The 22,803-nt window shown below is 35.7% G+C and overlaps 3 protein-coding genes across 3 annotated transcripts in view; 1 reads left to right on the top strand and 2 right to left on the bottom strand.

Annotated features, from left to right (window-relative positions):
* The window catches only part of LOC127158352 (uncharacterized), a gene marked incomplete at its 5' end in the record, with an annotated part of 125,655 nt that overhangs the window by 38,370 nt on the left and 64,482 nt on the right, over positions 1–22,803 (top strand). The gene's annotated exons all lie outside the window — the stretch shown is intronic.
* The window catches only part of LOC127158349 (uncharacterized), a 34,551-nt gene continuing 16,271 nt past the window's right edge, over positions 4,524–22,803 (bottom strand). Inside the window, exons 4-7 of the mRNA XM_051101503.1 lie at positions 15,138–15,245; positions 14,920–14,987; positions 5,864–5,930; positions 4,524–4,880 (exon numbers count right to left, since the gene is read on the bottom strand). Coding sequence (XP_050957460.1) covers positions 4,849–4,880; positions 5,864–5,930; positions 14,920–14,987; positions 15,138–15,245 — 275 coding nt within the window. The 3' untranslated portion in view covers positions 4,524–4,848. The remainder of the gene's footprint in view (positions 4,881–5,863; positions 5,931–14,919; positions 14,988–15,137; positions 15,246–22,803) is intronic.
* LOC127158348 (SCAN domain-containing protein 3) lies at positions 15,223–18,714 on the bottom strand. The gene is made up of 2 exons (XM_051101502.1): positions 16,177–18,714; positions 15,223–15,311 (listed from the first exon to the last, which is right to left on the bottom strand). The coding sequence occupies exon 1, from the start codon at positions 18,216–18,218 to the stop codon at positions 16,338–16,340; it is 1,881 nt and encodes a 626-aa protein (XP_050957459.1). The 5' UTR covers positions 18,219–18,714; the 3' UTR covers positions 15,223–15,311; positions 16,177–16,337.

The raw sequence follows: 22,803 nt of genomic DNA, 5'->3' as shown, positions 1-22,803 counted from the left end.
CTCTTTTGGACTCATGTGATTTTTTTTTTTTTTTTTTTTTTCTTTTCTCACAGATAATAGGGCGACCAAGATCCAAACAGGTTTATTAATGAATTCTAATATACTCAAAACAGCATAACAGTGTGGGAACCACAAACAATACCAGACAACTAAAGAGCGGTGGGAAAACAGAACAAAGGAGAACATGTGACTAAAGATAACCAATTAGAAGTCCATGAAAACAAAACTAATAGTCCATAACAAAAATAGCACAGAATCTGTGAAACGTAAGAGTGTGGATAAGCAATCTTTGATGATTAAGTGAGTGAATTGCCCAAACCCAATGTCAAACAGTTTGCTGTTTGTGCTGAAGCTGATATTGCACTGATTATATTATGCTCTTTTGTACTAAGAGACATTTTGACTGATTTACTGTTACGCAGGATGTCACACTGTTGTTACACCTGCAAAATTTTGTAGAAATAAACTCAGGTTAATGAATGTACATATGTTTTTAATAGTCTTGCACTTAAATGACTTCTTAAAAACCTTGTAAACATCTAAACATTTCATTCCTTTTTAGTAAGCTTTTGTTTTAGAAACACATCACAGCATTTTCAGTTCACATTTTCAGCAAAATAAAATGTGTGTGATTAATTATGTTGTGTGTTTTTTGGATTTAGAGAATTCAGTGTGTGAGAGTGAGAGAGTTTACAGTCACTGATTTAGAGAGTTAAAACTCTTTATTTGATTATTTCAGTTACTGATGATGAAAAGATCACATTAATTCAATAGAAACACATGTTTATATGTCTCATGTAATGAATAGATCAAATATTTTATTGTGATCAAATGTGGATATAAATATCAGTCTAAATGAAGCCCAAAAGCAAGATTTATGTAAATGTAAATTTTATTTAATTTGAAACAGTATATAAAACATATGTTGACAATTGCATTTTGAAAGAAACTGTTTTTGAATAATCGTAAACATCACTAAAATGACACAGAAACACTTGCCATCATTTCTCCAGTGTTTGTATCTGGATCAGGCTGGTCTAATCCAATGATGCTTCAAAAACTGGCACAAAAGTAAAACGGTCCTGATGCTGAATCTTAAAATCTGGTTTTCAAATCTAGATAATTAAAAAATGCAGTCAGCATTAGAATTTAATTAAAATTAAATTACTTTGCACTGTAAAAAAACCAAACACAAACACACCAAAACTTTAGCCACCATTGAATACCTTTGTTGGACCATTTGGGTGGACAGTGATCAGGGTTTGGTTTCTGGGTCCTGACACTCCTGTCAATGTTACAGTGTCAGGATCCACATATGTGACTTTTGGCTGTCTTGCCCCTCTTGATCTTCCTCGTTTAATCTCCTAATTTCCTTCCTTATTTATTTTCCATGTGATCTGTCTTGTGCTTGTTCGTCGTCACTTTTCACTGTTGTGGAACTGATGTCCTTTTACATGAGTCCTGACCTGCCATTGTGCCTGTCCTAAATCTGCCGGCCTTTCCAGAGTGCTATGCCCCCCTTTCTGGGATATTTTTTTTGGTGTGTTCTGTTTATTTCTTTCCTTACAATAAAGCCTATTGATCACTCTGTGTTGGAGTCCTCCTCAACTATTATTATATTTTTATGTTTCTCTTCCTCCATTCTTAAAGAGTTTCACATTATGAATTAGTAAGTTTTTAGACACACAAAACCATCCAATATAACACACAAAAAATTTAAACGCAGAAGCTGTTTATCCACCCATCAGACCACGAATCAGGGAATCCCATGTTCATACACAACAGAAAGAACAAAAATGCATGAAGGTGAGTAAATGGTAACAGAATTAGATTTTTTGGGTGAGCTATCCCTTCAATTTATATATTCTGGTATAACGAGTTGCAAGCGTCGTTCATGCGCCGTTGCACTGCATCAAGTGCACTCGTGAAATTCCATGCATGAAAGATCTGCATTTTGTTGTTTGTGCAAGTCTGTTTGTCGGTAGGCGGCGCTGTGCGTCTATATTGAAAGTTGCGCAGAAGAGAATTCAGCCATTTCAGAGTCACTGTGCGTTTTAACTTTCACAATAATGAACGACAAAGACCCGTAATTAGCAGTGCAGATTTAATCAAGAAAATTCTCCAGTATATTGTATTAAGCCTCTCTTAACATCGTCAAGCGGTTTCCAGTGATTCTTTCTGTCAGTCTGTTCGGTGCCATACTGACACACCCAAAACAGTTGAGCAGATAATTACAAACAGTGATCATCTTCAGAAATATATTGTAGGCTGTTGAAGTTTGCAGCAGAATGAAGAACATTTTATTATACTTTCTAATCTCAATATTCACGGAAGGTAAATTGTATGTTTATTTCTTACAAACTTTGTTTCGCTTTGTAAAATCTGGTAATGCTTTTATTTTATATTTTATTATATTTTTATATTTATATTTATTATTTTATTTACATTATATTGTCCAGCTGAAACAGTTATGTTAGTTATGAATTCTGGGTTTTCATTTTTTGTTTTTCCAGGTGTGTTTGTTGAGTGTGTGTCAGTGAAGGAGGGAGATTCTGTCATTCTACACACTGATGTCACTGAAATACACAAAGATGATGTGATAGACTGGAGATTTGGAGCTAAAAGTGAACTCATAGCTAGAATAAGACAAGCCAATGACCCCTCAGTATATGATGATGCTCTTAATGGGACATTCAGAGACAGACTGAACTTGAACGGTCAGACTGGAGATCTCATCATCACAAACATCAAAACCACAGACTCTGGAGTTTATGAAGTAAACAACAGTGACAACACCTTTAAGAAGTCATTCAGTGTCACTGGTGAGTATCTAATGCTTTTGAATATTATATTTAGCATATTTATATTTTTTTAAAGAGTGCTAAATAAAGTAATTACTCTGAAATTGAATTGTAAAACAGACGAGATGTACCTACTGTAAGTTTTAATATTCATGTTTCTTCTCCAGTTGTGCCTGCAGATGATGTGAAGTCAGTGTCAGTGATTGAGGGAGATTCTGTTACTCTAAACACTGACGTTACTAAAATGCAGAGATACGAGATACAGTGGAGGTTTGAACATCGAAACTCTCCTGTAGCTGAAATCCTGAAACCCTTTGACGGTTTCTAATATTCATAAACAAGTACTGCTTTTCTGGAAAATGATATTTACCCATAACTTTTCCCCTCACAACTGCACTCTTTGGAACAAGTGCTGTAGTTATTAACAGGAAGTCTTTGTTTAAAAGTGATTGGGATAGTAAAGGCATTATTTTTATTCATCATTTATTAGATGAAATGGGTATGTCTTAGAATTAAAATAAGTATGCAAATGCTATTTTTTAAAAAGACGCATTACAGAATTATATTTAGGATTTTATACAGAAACGATTTCATTTGGAGATGGACCAGTGTGGCTTTTGTTTTTTCTTTTCCTGAAACACTTGATCACGTATTCTTGAACCATGAGGTTACTACTTAATTTACTTGATTTAAATTCTCGTTTCTGGGATGTTGTCAACTTTCTGTTTTATTGCTATTGCTGATAACGAAAGCCTGAAACTCTGAATCCTCTCTATCTCAAGATATTAATTATTCTAGTGTATTATTTTTTGATGTCTTTATGTACTGTATATATTCTCGCTCCTTGTGTTTAAAAAAATAGAGCTTTGCACAGACAGGATGATACCGCTGGAGCGCCACCTGGAGGATGAGCATTGAAACGGCGCTTTCCCAACAATTTCCTTAAAAACGGATGCTTATGTAATTATTAAAAATAACGCAGATGGAAGTTAATTAAAGCGAGACTTTGGTCAAGCATTTTAGAATGACAAAACTAGCATTTCAGATGCTGTGCAAATAGATCGGTTCGTTGGTTAATCCAGTTATGCTGTCCCATCGCAAAGTTACATGTATTTTTTTAATGCGCATTAAGGTGTTTCCATCGTAGTTCATACGCATGTTTTCTTACCGGATAAAAATTCTAACTACTTAGTTGAGCACAAAAGTTTTTTACGCGCATTTAGATTTTATGCACATCTTGGCGTTTCCATCCAGCGTTTTTTATGCAATATACTAAAATGTGCATAAAAATAGGTGGATAGAAACACTGAGTTATTAGCTTCTACCCAGCAAGCACTAGCTGTCATTTCACCGTCTCGGGTAACTATTTTACAGTAAGTCACTGGCAGCAAGGTTGCTAGCAAGTTACTGTATTTTGTTTTACAGCAATGTACTGTAATGCAACTTTACAGCATGGTACTGTATGACTACAAAACAGTATTGTACTGTATTTTTACAGTACTTTGTAATTGTTTCTACTGTAATTTTTATTGTGCTATTGCTATTGTGCAATTATTGTGTAATTGGAATAGCAAATATGGTTAGTAAAATTGTGATACTACTATAATTCAGAATAACATTACAAATCAAAAGACAGTCCAAACTAATTCACAAAAGTATTTTTATTGAAACATTTCAAAACATTTTAGTATGGTGTTAGCTACCCAGAGTACAGTGCATCAACAGTTTACAGCCATGAAAACATTTAAAGTGTGCAAGAATATAAATAAAACAAATATCTTGAGGGCTGGATTGGAAATCAATGTCCTAAGAGAGAACGTAATTTATCTTAAAACTATCTAAAAATTAAACTATCTTAAAATTAGCAAAAACAACAACAAGTGTCTAATAACCATCACTCCTAAATGCAGGGACATGTTGGTGGTGGCAAATAGGCCACTGACCCTCTCTGTGAAGTTCTCCATTTAAACATAATTTTGGACTGAATGAAACTGTTGACATGCAGGGCTGATGGCCATCACTCTGCACCAACGTCCTGATCTTCTGCTCACTCCCTGTCTGGCAGTATGTTTATTCCCACTGAAACAGTCATGAAATACAAAGACAAAAACTTATTCACAGTACCAAGAAAAATGAACAGACAGCATGGGGAAAATAGTGAATGAAAATTATGTAGCATAGATGAAAAATATATGAATAAATACAGTTATATTCAAAAGTTTACATACACCTTGCAGAATCTGCAAATTTTATTTTTTTTACCAAATAAGAGGGACTGTCATACAAAATGCATGTATTTTTTTTTATTTAGTACTGACCTGTATAAGATATTTCACATAAAAGATGTTTCCATATAGTTCACAAGAGAAAATAATAGTTGAATTAATAAAAATGACCCATTCAAAAGTTTACATATGCTTGATTCTTAATACTGTGTTGTTACCTGAATGATCCACAGCTTTTGTTTAGTGATAGTTGTTCATGAGTCCCTTGTTTGTCCTGAACAGTTTGTCCTGAAACTGCCTGCTGTGTATTTGAACCCTTTCCAACAACAACTGTATGATTTTGAGATCCATATTTTCACACTGAGGACAGCTGACGGACTCATATGCAACTATTACAGAAGATTCAAACACTCACTGATGCTCCAGAAGGAAATCCCGGAAAACCAATTAATTTTTGTGAACTGAAGGATTTTTCTGAACTACAGTAGTTTAACTGTTCAGGACAAATAAAGGACTCATGAACAACTATAACTAAAAATAAATAAATAAATAAATAACACACACAGCTGTGGATCATTCAGGTAACAACACAGTCTGTCTTAAGATTCAAGTGTATGTAAACTTTTGAATGTTATTTTCTCTTGTAAACAAATTTCATGTGAAACATCATATTCAGGTCAGTATTAAATAAAAAAAAAAAAAAAAAAAACATGCATTTTGTATGATAAGCCCTCTTATTTTGGTAAAATAATGAACATTTTGCAGATTATGCGAGGTGTTACTAAACTTTTGAGTTCAACTGTAAATAAAAAATAAATTAATTTAAATAATGCTTACAAAAAAACTGCCCTGTGACAGCATTGCCCTTCCCAGGGTGCAAAGAGAAGTAGACCACACTGTAGAGCTGCAAGAAAACAAATACATTTGATTCAATAATGTGTTGATCTTGTTGACGATGTAAAGTTATAGGCTAAAGTCACATATGCTGCCTATGTGCATTTCATACACTCCAACAATATATCACAGTTACTGAAAAAAAAAAAAAAAAAATCATATGCTTGACATTGCTGAAGATTTTGGCATGCATTTTACTTGTTATCATAATCATTTTTATCAATCCCCATGCTACAGAACTGGTCTGCTGCCTAAAAACTTAATAACCTGGTAACCTGATATCTCTGACCCAAACCACCCATTTACATCGCAAGTTAAACTGTATAATAAGCGGCTATGTCCAGTCTTAACCACGACCGTGAAGCGGGCTGCAAAGGTTTTTTTTTTTTTTTTTTTTTTTTTTTTTGCGCATCGAAATGTGTGTAGTAAAAAGTGCTCGTGTTTGTTATTGACAGGCTCGAATCGGACATTATAAAAGGGATCCCAGAGATATAAACAATTGTATATCCCTTTTGTTTTAATAAGTTAATAATATTAATTTACATTTTGTTCTTCAGCAGAGATTAATAAATACTGTATTATTCATTTTCAGATCTCAGATATTGACAGTAATGTGTTAATGTGAAATATAAACAACATTTTAAGCAATACTTTATAGTTTTTCTGAAATGCTTATACACATTTTTTTGAAACCATCACTCATTTTCTCAAAACTTTAAACACAAATCCAAATGTTCAAACTAAATTCACAGAACCCCTGACTCTTCTGGCAAAATCAAACAATTGCTTCAAAACCATTTCATCTGTACCCAAAATCAAACAAAGCTTTCAAATCATACACATAGTAGTCAATACTATACGGACTACAGATCATTCATTAGACACTACATCAACTACTTCTGTGCACATTGAACTGGCTTATATTTTGTATATTTAAGTATTTAGAAACAAGTGTGAAGAATTTTGAATTATTGTGTGTAAAAAATGCCAGCCATGTTGAAGTTGTGCTTAACTTTTGCTTTCTTGTGTTTAGGGTTTTGCATCACAAGTTTATCACAGACCAAGCCGTGTCTTAGTGAGTGAGAATGTGTTTAGAGTTTTGCAAAAAGAGTGCATGAGATCTGCAAACAGTGTCTAAATGGCCTAAGCTTGTTGCAGAAAGAGTGATTTATTTGACACATTAGTTTAGGCTATTGAAAATTTTGTTTAGAGTATGGGGTTTAGTGTTTAGCAAATGTGAAAAACTGTAATAGAAATTGCAGGGAAATAGTGTCGGTATTTATCCATTAGGTGGCGCTCGAGCAGTGTCGTCCTGTCTGATCAATTCACCAGTCATTCATGCACGGGGTCTTTGCTCTTCCTGATAACCTTTTCATGTATTTTTTTTTTTCTTTCTTTCTTTCTTTCTTTCTTTCTTTCTTTCTTTCTTTCTTTTTGTAACATTGTAAAACTAATAAATAAATAAATTAACTTGATTTTTTTTTTAATCACCTAAGACCTGTTTTACTGTTTTACAAAACACTCTCACAATTAATTAAAGTTATTTGATTAATGTTAGTACTTGTAAAACAAAAACAAACTTATTTAAACTTCAATAAACACAGTGAAAGTACAGTTATAACTACAAGTATACACATGAAAAAAAAACATAACACACACACACACACACACACATATATATATATATATATATATATATATATATATATAATACTAATATTGGCATCTCACTGACGCCGCCATGCTCGCACATACAGATGGGATACAGCTCCGACCGGAAACTAACAAGAAAATGAATTGTTCTAGCTATTAGACTTTTTTTTAACGTCTACACCTACCCCCAACCTAAACTTAGCCCTTACTATAATAATAATAATAATAATAATAATAATAAACTGTATTATTCTTGTACAGTGTACAGTGTGACAAAAATAACGTTAGACTGATATGCGCATGCCCAGTAGCCAGAGCTGTATCCCTTCTAGCCTTTACCCAACATGTTATTAGACTTCCGCAGAGAAGTGGTTTATTTGACTTCAAATGACGTTTTGTTGTACTTTTATTAGTAAACGTTGTAAATTATGTCTTTCCAAAGAACACATATTGTAAATATGGCACAGTTATATTCCTTTACAAATCTACCAGATTTACGCCCAGTGAATTATAGTTATAAACACAGGAAAACATCCCAGAATGGAGAGAGTCGAACCAGAGGCTCGGGAGGTACAGTAATTATTTATGTTTCCTGTAAATTATATTACTGCACAAATGAGCTCTTAATTCGTAATACGATCAAGATTGCGTGGGTGCATTTCGGTTATTTTTTTAAAAAACTGGCAAAGTGTTTAGTAAAACGGTTTGAAAGATTTGCGATTTAGTCTGGATGAAGCATTCAGCTCTGAATGGAGCAGTACTGCTAACTAGTTGAAAAGAACTCAAGAGTTATTTATCCAGACTGAACCCCAAATCGATGTAAAACGTTCTGCTAACCAATTTTGCCAAATTATTGAAAAGATCCCAAGAAACAAAACATATAGATGTATACTGTCTGTCAACGTTAAAGGTTTTGTTTAAGTCAGCTTATTTTATTTCTATATGTATATTGTCTCAGCACTGCAGATAAAACCATTTTTAGACCTAAACACTTTCAGAACACTAAAACACCACAATGTTTGACACTACTGTGATTAATCAGACATTTAAAGGTTTTTAATTTATTTTTCGTAAAGATGGATTCAGAAGTGAAATCCATGGTGTTTGATTTCCTGATAGCGCCCGCTATTAGAGCTATTCTTGTAGAAGAGATTTCTTGATTTTAACACTATGAGCGCTAGTCTAACGGTGTGTATTGCTTTCCTGTTCACTCTATTGTGAAAGGTTAAGCACAACTCAGAGACAAGATGAGGTATGTGTCACGCGTTCGCGGATCACCGTCTTTATTATTGGGTGTGTTCGACTTCATCGGCTACAGACGGAGATCAACGAGAGTAGCCGAGAGCAGTCGTGGGCGGAGTTGAAAACGGAGGCGTCAAGTCGGACAGTTTTTACTCTCGTCAGTGAAGCTCTCGCGGTGTTTGCACGCTCTATCACAGATGAAGTGAATTAAATGCAATATTTATTAAATACACAGACTTTTCAAAAGGGTTTTAATGAGCAACATATGAAACACGTTTCATATACCGCTTAATACAGCGCCATTTGAATAAGAATAATGATCATATATAAGAATAAAACATATACTGTTTAAATACTAATAAAGTGGGGTTATTTATGCTTTTATCCGTGTTTTATGATGAGTCTTCAATATAACATGCGACTACAGTAAAAATACTTTTATTGTTTTAAAAACACAGATTTGTCAGCATTATCGGACTTGAGGATGTTTAGAATAAACCCTAAACACGCGTGATCGTTGTCATGCGGTGAATCTGGCCAATCGTGAAACAGTCATGTGGTCATCAGAGCTCCTGCAGCCGCTCTGAAGAAACTGCGCCGGCTGAGTCAGCCGGCTGCTCTCGAATCGCTATCGCGGTACTTTGATGCCACACGTGACAGTCACGAGGCGTCGGCGCTGCCTCAAGTCGGACAAAATCTCTAACCGGCATGCACTTCTTCAAGTCAGAATTTGATCGAGCTGCGCAGCGCTGCGTTAAGTCGAACACACCTATTATTTCCCCGTCACTGTGACCATCAGCTTTATAGGTAATGCAGTTTTACATATAACGGTGATACCAATTGTTACACAGTGTAAGCCAATGGTATTATTTCCAGGGGGTCAGAGTTTAACTGGTTAGCACGGCTTTTGCCCAGCAAACACAGAACGTTCCCCTAACGTTCCCCTATGGTTCCCGTTTTTTGCAGAATTTCATGTCTGAAATAAGCGTTTAATAAAGTGTAGACATCAAAGTGGTCAAATCGCATTATAATTATAATATAATTCCAATTTTATAGCTAAAATTAAGCCAAGGTTAAGCGTAGTCAGAAAATCATATCATTAACACTGGGTTTGTTTGTATATTTCTTTTCTGTGCGCCTCTGATCTGCACGCGCTTCTCTAGCACGCGCTCAATCCTGCCTTCCACAGAAAGCCGCGCACTCGCGTAATTTAAAAATTAACGGTCATTTCGTTTTACTGACTAACATTCGTTGATTGATCTCTTTAATGAATGATTACTTATAATTAATATATATATACGAGAGTAAATATTGTGATTTCAGGGAAATTTGACACGTCTAATTGAAGAGAACATGATGTTAACGGAGAAGTTTTTGTGTACTGACCAAAAGAGAGAAGCACATCGTCAATTCAGTGGTAAGAAACGAATGTAATATTATTCTAAGTAAAGTCAAAGAAATGTTATTCGTTTTCATTGTCTGTAAAAATAAAATTCACATTTTTAAAATCCAATATTTTGTTGAAGTCAGTGTTATTTGGTGTTTTAATAAACAAAATCTGGATTATGGTACTTCTAATCTTTTATATTAACGAATAAAACAAATCTAGCATATTAAAGGATAATTTAATGTAATTTAATGCGCCTTATGATGGCTAAATGTGCTCTAAATATCTGTAAGGATTAAACGATAGTTTAAAACAAGACATGGTTTGTAGTAGTGATTATTGAGGTCCACATCCGTCCGTCTTCCATGTGGCTTACAACGGGACGCGGGAGTGCTGACATACGGCAGCGGTTCAGAGTGAAGAGGTTAGGGGAACGTTCTGGGAAGCTTCAGAGAACTTTCAGGGAACGTTCTAGGAACATAAATAGAACGTTCCCTATTGGTTAGCCAGGAAAGTTTTCTTAACGTAAATAGAACGTTCCCTGTAGGTTGGGGAACGTTCTGGGAACCTACAGGGAACGTTGCGGGAACGTTCCCGGAACATTCCCGATAGGTTCCAAGAAAGTTCCCCTAACCTACAGGAAACGTTCTATTTATGTTAAGAAAACTTTCCTGGCTAACCAATAGGGAACGTTCTGGGGAACGTTCTGGGAACCAAAAATTGTTAGCTGGGTGCCTTGTCCAATAGGGCTGGGCGATACGACGATATTATCGTATATCGACGATGTCTCCTAATAATCATGATGTCGATCTCTATAGTCAGTACCATACGATAATCAACAATATCGAAAAATGACAAATTATAGACTAAAAATAGGAAGTCGCCAAATATATTTTAAATAGCCTAGTAGTTACCATAAACTTACCTTTGTTATGTTTTTAATGCATGCATACACCTTAAAGCGCATCATTAAAAGTTATTACGGATAAGAGGCGGGCTGTATCTATTTTCATTGTGAGAAGCGCCTTAAACAACAAATGCGGTAGCCTTTGACTACACGTTTAAAATATCTTTAGAAATATTACACATTTATATATAACAGAACAGAAATAATAGACATACTATAATTAAGCGAATGAAACAAAGAAAAGCTAATCAAATAAAAAGAAAATACTTGACTGCGTGTGCACCGCATGGCACGAAAAAAAGTTTATTTAGGACACAATGAATCACATTTTAGATATTCAGTTTACTGACAAACTGCTTTAAACAGTAACCCATGTAGGTTACTTATTACATATACTAATTATGTTGCGTCTAGGGCTGTGACGGTGCCAATGACAGCTGCGCCACCGCGGTCATCGGTTGCCACCGCGTCACACAATCTATAACAAGCATAAAATACAGTGTTTCTGCAACAATTTTCTGCCGTGGCTATGTTTAGTGTCCCCGCCGGCAGCAGCAGCGAGCACAAGTGCCTTCGCCGCTGCTGGAAGAGATCCACGTTCATACGCACACAATAGGCTAAAGCTTGCAAAGTTCGGGGGTAATTACTATGAATGTGTCGGAGGGAAATAAGGACACACTTGAATGAATTATTAATAAACTAGTGTTTTGAGTGATGATTTGAGAAGGCAAAATCGATCAACATAGGCTGTGGTCAACTCACTGCCTGCCTGTCCGCTTGGTCGTTACGTTAACATCTTATTTTCGTTAATTTAACAAACAAAAATGTTCCAAACATATTTCTAAATTAACTTTACAAAGAAACGAAAAGAAATATAACCACGTTCCTATTAAAAAACAAAACTGAGCTATCTTAATGGATGCAACAGTGTTATGTAGGCTAAAATAAACCGCACGTTTGTTATGTTTCAAAATTATATATCAACACTGCACCACCGACGGTAGTTGGTCCATTACCACCGCGGTGGAAAAAAAACTGCCACTGTCACAGCCCTAGACTTGCCTGTTTTTTTCAAGCAGTTCATTCTTAGTTTGCTCCAATTCGCCCAAATTAAAGCCAAGGCAGGGCGGGATAGGGCGGGGTAAACGATATTATCGAATATCACGATATTTTTTTAAGGCGATAATCGATAAATTATTTTTGCCATATCGCCCAGCCCTAACTTGCAGTCTTTGCACTTGACCTCTTGACTGTATGTATTTCCTGTATTTGGCTCAAGTGAGCATGAAGACCACAAGAGTGTGTACAACTTTTGATTACTTGATGGGACACACTTCTAGCGCTGTAAAAATGCAAGTGTTTACAGAGATTTATTTTTCAACTTTGCATTTTAAAAATCACCATCTAAATGTTTGTTCAATAGTCCCTATAACAGATGGCAATTTAAAATTTGTGGTGCTTCTAATTAAGTGATGAAAAAAAGGAGTTGCAGATGTTGTACAAAATAAATATAATTATCTTTGCACCAATAAAATGTGCAACACTTTGTTTTTCTGTAACTGTGACCTCTCATGAGATCTCGGCAAAAAGTCTTACGATTTATTTCGAAAACATGATGGTTGGGATAAGCCTTGAATAGCGCTCTGGAGTGGTACTCAAGATAGTGTGGGTTTAGTATGGATTAAGGGCACTGCACTTTGGCGTTTTTTTTAAGACCTGAGACAGTCTTGTGCACTTACTTCCTGTCGCATACACACACTCTCAAGCGGCCAAGACCGCAAGTGTGGATATTAAGGCAAGGCATTTGTTACCCCTGCAGTTAGATACTGTAATTATACCATTATGCAGGCAAAACATAGCCTTTTCCATTGATGGCTACTTAGAAGTAGTAAAGTATTTTTTGGAGTAGAACATTTTTAACAATGTGATATAGACTGTCTGCTGAAATAAGTTTTTAAAAAGTTAAAATAAGTTTTAATATAGAGCAATTGGACTCAGATTTTTGGTATTTGTCATTCTACACTGCTATTGCTTGTAACAAGTTTCTTGTTAGAAAAGCATCACTTTTAAAAAAACAAACAACAACAACAACAACAACAACAAAACTATTGTAATAATGGAAGTTCTTATTGCTTTTAGCAATTTCCCAAAATGGATAAAACCAAAAACATCATTCTCATAATTTTATTTTCTTTTAGCATCTTCACTTCTGCATGATACACATAATTTGCAGTTATTTATTACTTTTTTGTTACTTGTTATTACTTAATAATTACAAATAATTAATTGAATTTATTTTTGAAATTGTTAACTTGTTTTTGTCCTTGACAAAAAAAAAAAAAAAAAAAAAAGATGAGATAGAAAACAATAGTTGAATCTATGTGTGATTACAAGAACAGAGGAAACTTCTCAGAAATAAGTGTTGCTGGAGCTAGAAATAACTTCTGCTGAAACTAACACTTCATATCTGCAGGGTCACAACATTAGTTTGCAAATCAGCAGTTTATAGACATGCTGCTGAACAACAATCTTATCTTTCACATACATCATTAAAGAAGAAGTCCACTTCCAAAACAAAGATTCACAGATAATGTATTCACCCCCTTGTCATCCAAGATGTTCATGTCTTTCTTCAGTCGTAAAGAAATTATGTTTTTTGAGAAAAAAAAACATTTCTGCATTTTTCTCCATATAATGGACTGATATGGTGCCCCTATTTTGAACTTCCAAAATGCAGTTTAAATGTGGCTTCAAACGATCCCAAATGCAGTTGTAAATGATCCCAGCCAAGGAAGAAGGGTCTTATCTAGTGTAACAATCAGTTATTTTAATAAAAATAATACAATTTACATCGTTTTTAATGTCAAACGCTCGTCTTGTCTTACTCCGCCTGGACTGTTTTTGTTCCAGTTCATGACAGTTAGGGTATGTCGAAAAACTCCTATCTCATGTTCTCCCTCAACTTCAAAATCGTCTTATATCACTGTTTCACCTTTTTTGTTAAGGGTGTTTGATCTTCTTTGCATTTTCACTTTGCAGAGACTGGATCGGTACTTCTGCAGTGATGTAGGATGATTTTGAAATGATTTTTGAAGTTGAGGAAGAAAATACAATTGGAGTTTTTCAACATACCCTAACTGTCTTGAGTCAGAATACACAGAGTTCAACGAGAGCAAGGCAAAACAAGCATTTGAGAATAAAAAGTATTTAAATTGTATTTTTTTTTAAAGAAAATAACAGATCGTTTTGCTAGATAAAACTCTTCTTCTTTGGCTGGGATCGTTTACAACCGCATTTAGGATTGTTTGCAGCTGCATTTAAACTGCATTTTGGACATTCAAAATCGTGGTACCATATCAGTCCATTATATGGAGAAAAATCCTGAAATGATTCCCTCAAAAAAAATAATTTCTTTACGACTGATGAAAGAAAGACATGAACATCTTGGATGACAAGGCAGTGAGTACATTATACATGAATCTTTGTTTTGTTCCTTTAACAGCATTGCACATTCACACAGTAATTTTTATTTATTTATTTTTGTCAAACATTCATGGATTCTGTTTCACATAAAGAGGAAATCAAGTTCTTCTAATAGTTATAATACTAAGCTGATTTATAGAAACACACACTATTGACAGGCACCATTAAAATTACAGACTGATTATTTCTTTGTCAGTGGGCAAACGTACAAAATCAGTAGGGGATCAAATATTTTTTTCCCTCACTGTCTGTGTGTGTGTATATATATATATATATATTTATAAACAGCACTAAACGTGACTAATTACACGAATGACACAATCTTACCTGTTTCTCTGGATTTCTTTTGTAAAATGCAGAATCAGCATAAGTGATCTCTTCTTCAGGGGTCTCAACTGTTTAAACAATAATAATAACAGATGCATTAAATCAACTACTTGTGATCACTAATCAATTTTCATCAAAAAAAAAAAAAAAAATACACTGTTTGAGCTGCACTGTTAAAGTAGATTTTTACAGATTGGTCAGCAGTAGATAATACTTGCCATGTTGATCAGTTTTTCTTTGTTTCCTGCAGATGCAGAAGATCCCAACAGCAAGCAACATAAATCCAGCAGCAGCAGAAATCAGCACTATCAGAAAGTTTGGAGAACCTGAAGAAGAACCTGAAGGGGAACCTGAAGTTGGTTTTGGGGGAGTGTGCGGGTCTGGTGTAGCGGCTGAAGAGGGACAGTCATTAGTGTGAGTAAATAAATATAAGAAAAAAGTAGTGTATTGTTGTATCAGTCATTGAGAGTTCATCGTGATGGTAATTATACTGTTTAATTATTATTTTCATAATACTATAAAAGAATAAAACAATGAGGCATGTCCCAACAGTCAAAGATGGCTGTCTAGTATGTGTTACCAGAGACTCACATTTATACTGATATAAATTAGAGCAAGAATGTGTCTTCCTTCAACAACTCTTAATAATACTATTAGATGTGTAGGAATAGTGGCTGCCCTGTTCTTATCTACTGGGCATCGGTGGACATGTCTGGACACAATGTTGTGTTACTGTGGAGATGGTATTGTGCTGACATGATTCATAGTGTAATTTCATAATGTGGAGGAAACAGAGAACAGGTTTTTGTTGCAGCTTGATTTCAGTAAATTCAGTATATTTTTGTAAAAAGGAAGTTTTGAGGTTTGAAAGTATGTTACAATGAAGTCGACAAATAGTCGAGTGTAAATTGATTTCTCACATCATGACCCCATAATCAGCCATTCTGACCAGAGAAAAACAGAAGCTCTTGTGTTCATGTTTGCATGACGTATTTATTTAGAATGAGCTTTACGAGTTTAAAATGAATAAATATAACAATATGAAAACATTGAGAAAGTGAGAAATTATTATTTATGTCACTGCCAGAAGTAAGTATGGTCAGGCACTTGGCATGGAATTGCAGTGCCAAAGAAGTTGGAAAAATAAATCATAGAAATATATATATTTTTATTTTGCAGTATTAAGAAGAATTTTGTCAATAAATATGCCAAATCTGTAATACTGTATAATGGATTGAGCTGTGATTGTCTACTCACCATAGACCAGGGGTACTCAAATATGAACTTGAAAGGTCCACTTACAAAATTTCCGTTCAGTCCGAGGTCCGGAAATGTAATGTTCAAATTCCAAATACTCCAACAACAACAAAAAAACAAACCTCAAAACTTTGGAACTATACACAAAAAATGATAGACCTTTAGTGTGAAAGGTGACACCTTCTTTGTGCCACCAGCTGTTTAAACTTGGGCTTAAAAGGTGTGAGGGCCAAGCGGAGGCACTGATGTAAGTGTTCATTGGTGAGTGTGCTGCGGTATGCGTTTTTCACCATGTTCATGGTTGAAAAGGCAGATTCACAGCAGTATGTTGAAGGAAACATGGTGAGAATTTGAAGGGCCATCTTCTGCAGGAGAGGAACACCTGCTGCATAAACCATCTTTGTCCAGAAGGTGACAGGGTCACAGTGAGATTCCTGCAGTGCTAAGTTTTCTTGGAGCTCAATTAGCTCTGTTTGCAGAGTAGCAGCATTGGCCCATGGGAAGACTTTCATGGCTTCAGTTGAGAATTCTGCAATACTTTTGACAAGAAATGGATTTTCGATGCACAACAAGACTTGTTTTCCGAGAGGGAAATCTTCAAAGCGAGTTTGGAAATTTGTAATCAGCTTTTCCAGGAATTCAGCATAATTGTGACGGTGATGTTTTCCTGCAGTCTGATCCAAAAGTCTTGGGAAGTGAAGAAGGTTCTGCTGTAAGTCACATTTGAACACCTCCAGCTTCCTTTGGAAAGCACGGACAGCTGACATGAGGTCACACACTGTGCTGTTTTTGCCCTGGAGTTTCAAATTAAGGTCATTGAGATGGGAAGTAATGTCAGTTAGAAAAGCAACAACTTCCATTTCTTCTTCATTCTTCATGAAATCCACAAACGGTTTGGCTTTTGCACTCTTCTGATCCAACAGAAATGTCTCCAGCTCTTTCCGCAGTGCCCAAAACCGCTCCAGTACCTTGCCTTTACTAAGCCACCGGACATTGTTTTGAAGGAGCAAATCATCAAATGTTGCATTCACCTCTACTAGAAATGAGCGCAACAAACGATGTTGCAGAGCAGAGGATGCTCTCAGATAGTGGACAAGTTTCATGACTGTTGTCATTACTTCTGAGTACTTTTCTCCAAGGCTGGCACACAAAACCATCTGGTGAATTATGCAGTGGTATGCCATGAGGTCAGGGTGGTGAGCTCTCAAGCGTGACACTAATCCCCTCTCTCTCCCAATCATACATGGTGCGCCATCAGTAGCAATAGAAACAACATGCTTCAGGTCTATCTCTCTGTCTCTAAGCATCTGTGTCACTGCTTCATAAATGCCATCCCCCCTTGTGTGTCCATGGAGGTTTGTAAGACCCAAAACATCTTCATAAAATTCTCCCTTTTCTTCATCAAAAAATCTGACAAAGACCAGGAGTTGTGCATTGTCTGTGCTGTCTGTGGATTCATCCACAGCCAATGAAATGAATTTGGCTTTTTTTACAGCAGAGCTAAGTTGTTCAAGCAAATCAACAGCAAGTATTTCAGTTCGTCTTGCCGCAGTGGAATCAGAACAGGGTATTTGTCTTATTTTCTGGATTATTTCATCCTTTTGAGTCCCTTCAAAAAGAGCAGTCACCACTTCACTCATACACTCCTTGACTATTTCAGCATCAGAGAAAGGTTTCTTGTTTTTTCCCAGGACCCATGCTACTCTTAGTGAGGCTTCCGTTGCTCGCTCCTGTTGTGTGGCTGATCTAACTATTACACTGCTTGTAGCTTCATAGGATGATTTCAGCTGGTTTATTTTTGTGGTCCTTAACTCTGTGTTCTGAGGGTAATTTTGTTCAAAATGTGCGTGCTTGGTTTCATAATGACGTTTAACGTTACCACTTTTGATGATCGCTACCGTCTCGTTGCAGATTAAACACATTGGTTTTCTGCTTCCCACGGGGAGCACGAATGCATATTTTTCTGTCCACTCACTCTTAAACTCGCGGTTTTCAAAATCAACTTTTCTTTTCTTATCAACGGCCAGCTTTGAGCACGCCATTTTCACTAAGTTAGAAAAAAAAGTCAGTTATCGATATTTGCAAATGATAGAATGCCTGTTCGCCTGCCTGGCCCAGAAGATGTCACCGGTCGACAAATCTGGCTGCCTCGAGTGAGCGAGAGCGGGAACGAGTGACGTAGTTGTCACGTTGCTATAGCGATGCTGTTACAGCTGCTGCGATTGGACATAGATGACGCAGCTAAAACGAGTACAATCCTCAAAGACATATATCCATTGCTCCATTGAAAACTCATTTGGATTATGATTAAATTAGCATGTTGGTTTTGGCGTCGGTCCAGATTTAACCGTGTCTGAGTCCGGATGCGGACCGGAGTCCGCCTATTGAGTACCCCGGCCATAGACAGTAACACTGAATCTGATTTTAGTATATGATTTTATTCTGCTGATCTCAACTTCATAAACTCCTTCATGTTTAGTTGTGGTGTTTGTGATGGTCAGAGATCCAGTTTGTTTATCCAGTTTCAGTCTGTCTTTGAATATCCCATCAGGACCATCTTTAGTGTTACTGGTCTTTTTACTGATTTTAGCTATTAGACTCCTGTTAGTTCCAAATGTCCATGTTATCTCATCATCATTCATCTGCATTCCGGTGACATTACTAGGTAGAGTGACAGAATCTCCCTCTAATACTGACACTGACTCTACTGCATCCAGACCAAACACACCTGAAGAACAAACAGAAACAGTCTCTCAGTCACATATTAAATGTAAGTTTAATAATGCTTTAACTGAAGTTTGCCATAGTTTTGAATTGATTACAGAAATTTATAACGACAAAAGTCAGAAACAGCAGTGTGGAAAATAAATGGCAGTTTGCAAAAAACAAAAATCTAAATTTACACACATTCATATATTGTACATTTTAACTTTTGGTTTAGTGTTAAGAGCTACTATATATATATATATATATATATATATATAGTACTGTGCAAAAGTCTTAGGCCACTAGTATTTTCATCAGCTAAAAAATAGTTTGAAGTCGGTCTTCTGCTGTAGTGTGTCAGTAGGAAATATCAGTTTACATTTATAAACATTAATTTTGCCAATAATTGTAATAATCCAGTGAGATTTTTGGATGGAGCACAGGCTGTTGTCAGACTCCTTGTGCAAACAGAGATGTGATCTCTCCATCATTCAATCCAGTCTGTCTTAAGAAACAGAAAAAACAGAGACAGACTAAATCCAGAAGAACTGGCAACATCTCCAAGATGCTTTAAGAGTCCTATACCTACAAAGCTACAGTACTGTTAAATTTTTTAGACAGTTAGGCACATAAAATGAGGATGCTGTCAAAAACAATGTCATAAATAGATTTTCTTTATCAATGAACTTTTATTAACTAAAATAAATCAGCATTTGATGTGACCATCCTTTACATTTAAAGTAGCTTTTGCCCTAGGTGCACTTTTTTCAGGTAACTTTGCAGGTAGGTTACTTGAAACATCTTGGAGATGTTGAAACAGTTCTTCTGGATTTAGTCTGTTTCAGTTTTTCTGTTTCTTCATGTCATTCCAGAGACAGACTGGATGATGGTGAGATCAGATCTCTTTGTGGAGCACTGGCTGTTGTCAGACTCCTTGTGCAAACAAAAATCTCACTAGATTATTACAATTAATGGCAAACAGAATGTTTGGAAATGTAAACTGATGTTTCCTACTGACACACTACAGCAAAAGATAGAAATAAATTACTTTAAACCATTTTTAGCTGGTGAAAATACTAGTGGCCTAAGACTTTTGCACAGTACATCTTACTCGAATAATTACATAAACACCTTGTACCTTCAAATAAGAACAATTTATTAAAATGTAACTGTTATGTTTGTATTCTAATTTACCAGGACATTGAGACAAATATAGTTTATTAGAAAATAGTGTTGATTAGTCTAATTTTCTAAATCTGATGTGATGTGAAATCACAAACCTGAATCCAGATTACATCTAATATATAAAAGCATGATCATGTGTTATACTGAACTAACTTCTACTAGAATCAGAAACAAAATTGTGTAACTCACCAATCAGACAGCAAAAGGATAAAAACAGCAACACCAATAAAAAACCAAATGTTTTAACCATTTTCTTCCAACAGCTCTAGGGATTGAATTATTTGTGTGCTTTAGTAAAGTTGTGTGTAGCATGTTGAGGCTGTAGTTCACTTTCACAATGTTTTTTTTTTTTTTTTTTTTTTTTTTTTTTTGTCAGTCTTGGACTGGAATAAATATCTGGACTGGAATAAATAACTGGACTGTATACATCTTTAAGAGTTCATCAGATTCACCAAGTTCTTTTTTTTAAGGGTGTCCACATTACTACTTTAAAGTCATTTGTTATTTTATGACAAATTTATAAACTTTCTACATCTCCCCAGTGTTCACCTGTCTCCACTGTTGCTGGTTTCCACCCTGCCTGTTTTGGAAAATACATGTTTGTTTGCTTTTACTGTACCATTACTGAATAAAAACTTCTGTTTTCTGGATTCAGATTTTTTTTTCTGCACTTTTGGATTAACTATTTATGGAATTACTTTAAGGTGTTTTATTTAAAAACAAACAAACAAAAAAAAACTGCTGTTTTACATGTCAATCATTTTGTTTGCTCAGGTTGGCTGATAGGTGTTTTGGTTGTGGTTTTGGTAAGAGAACGTAGATGTGTTTGACATGAACCAGCGCTGCACAGAGCATGACATCTGTGCATGACATCAAAGTACCGCGTGAGCTCTAAAGAGCAGTGTGCTTTTGAATCACTCTAGCAGTACTTTGATGTCATGCGCCAGTCGGTCTGCGCAGCACTGCTTCATGTCAAACACACCTCATGTGTTTAAAGGCATGGGGTGTGGCCTAATGCAGTTTGGTACGAGCAAACAGTTCACACTCTCAACAGCTTTATCTCTACACAACTTTACTGCTTGCGCTCACAGGTTTTCAAACCTGAGTGAAACAATTTCAGACCACTGAACTGTTGAAGCAAATGTTTCACACATTTGCTTTTTGCTGTTTGTGCTGTTGCTGTGTGGTGAGCTGCTTGCGCTCACAAGTTTTCAAACCTGAGTGAAACAATTTCAGACCACTGAATTTTCAGACCACTTTTGGCGTTTCTGTCTTTCTACATTTCCAAAGTTTGTAAAACTGACAAAATTCATTTAAAGCTCCATTATTATATGTGACTGATCAACTGTTTCTGTTCGTTGTGCAGGTGTCTTTGGTCTGGATTCAGTGAAGTCACTGTCAGTGATGAAGGGAAATTCAGTCACTGATGTTCCTAAAATACAGACAGATGATGAAATAACGTGGATATTTGGAACTAACATGAATCTAATAGCTAAAATTAGTGGAGAGACCAAAGAGATTGATGACAGGCCTGATGGGAGATTTAGAGACAGACTGAAACTGGATCATCAGACTGGATCCCTGACCATCATAAATATCAAAACAGAACATGCCGGAGTTTATGAAGTTAACATCAGCAGAAGGAGCTCAGAAACTGAAATCAGATTCATTGTTACTGTCTACAGTGAGTAGACAATTAAAGCTCACTCTATTATATGCTACACATTTGGCTTATTTATTGATACAGTTTGATTAGAAGATTCAACTTTTCTGTCATTGTGCAAGTACATGGCCTTTGAAATATAAAAATGTTCTGTGGTCAATTTAGAAACACAAGAGAGCAGGTTCCTCATGCAGCTTAACACTGTGTTTACACCGGACACAACAAAATACAGTAGAAACCATTATAATCAGTGATGCTGGATACAGTGTGTTACTGCTGTGAAACAGTAAACTGCTGCCATGTTCTATTTATGACCTACTCACATGAAGTAGATTGATTTGCAATGGTCGCTTTGTCACGTCCAGTATAGACAGACCTTAGCTGTTGCAGCGTGATTACTGTTAGAACTGTCATGTCCAGTATAGACACAGTGTAATATTTTAATGATAATAATAACCAATATAAATCAAAACAGAGGAACAATGGAAACCAAGGAGATATACATATGTGACATAACATAACATGGGTGAAAGAAAAAGACAAGGAACAAAGGAAACATGAGGCCTACACAGGGATAACAAGGTTAACAGGAAACAAGCAATAAACTAAATAACAAATAAAACTACAATTAGACTACAAAGCTGTGCCTGAAATTGCCCCCTATACCCTTAAATAGGACACTATTTAAGGGGACAGCCATTAGTAGTGGTGTCTGAAACCATAGTGAATGTTATTGAGTGCACTCATTCAATCACAATGCATCACAATAACAAGGGCACAACCTAGAGACTACCCATAATGCACTGTGTAGGTCATGCCAAATGAATTCCTGCGTCTCGCCAGAAGAGGGCGCCTGCATCTAAATAATCCATCTATCTATTTTCTAAACTGCTGGTCCAATGTGGTAGAGTGGAAAATCATAAAAGTATACATTCCTTTTAAACTGATTAATAAATGTTAATGTAATTAATATGGTGTTTTCCAGTTACAAGATAAATTTGTTAATTATTACCAGAGCTGCCAGTTAAAAATCACGTTCCAAGGGATAAAATTCACGTTTTTTTGTCAGGGTA

This window comes from Labeo rohita, unplaced genomic scaffold (assembly GCF_022985175.1).
Source record: "Labeo rohita strain BAU-BD-2019 unplaced genomic scaffold, IGBB_LRoh.1.0 scaffold_147, whole genome shotgun sequence".
Taxonomy (NCBI): domain Eukaryota; kingdom Metazoa; phylum Chordata; class Actinopteri; order Cypriniformes; family Cyprinidae; genus Labeo; species Labeo rohita.
The sequence above is the reverse complement of the archived record's forward strand: the minus strand, read 5'-3'. Positions and strand labels throughout refer to the sequence as shown.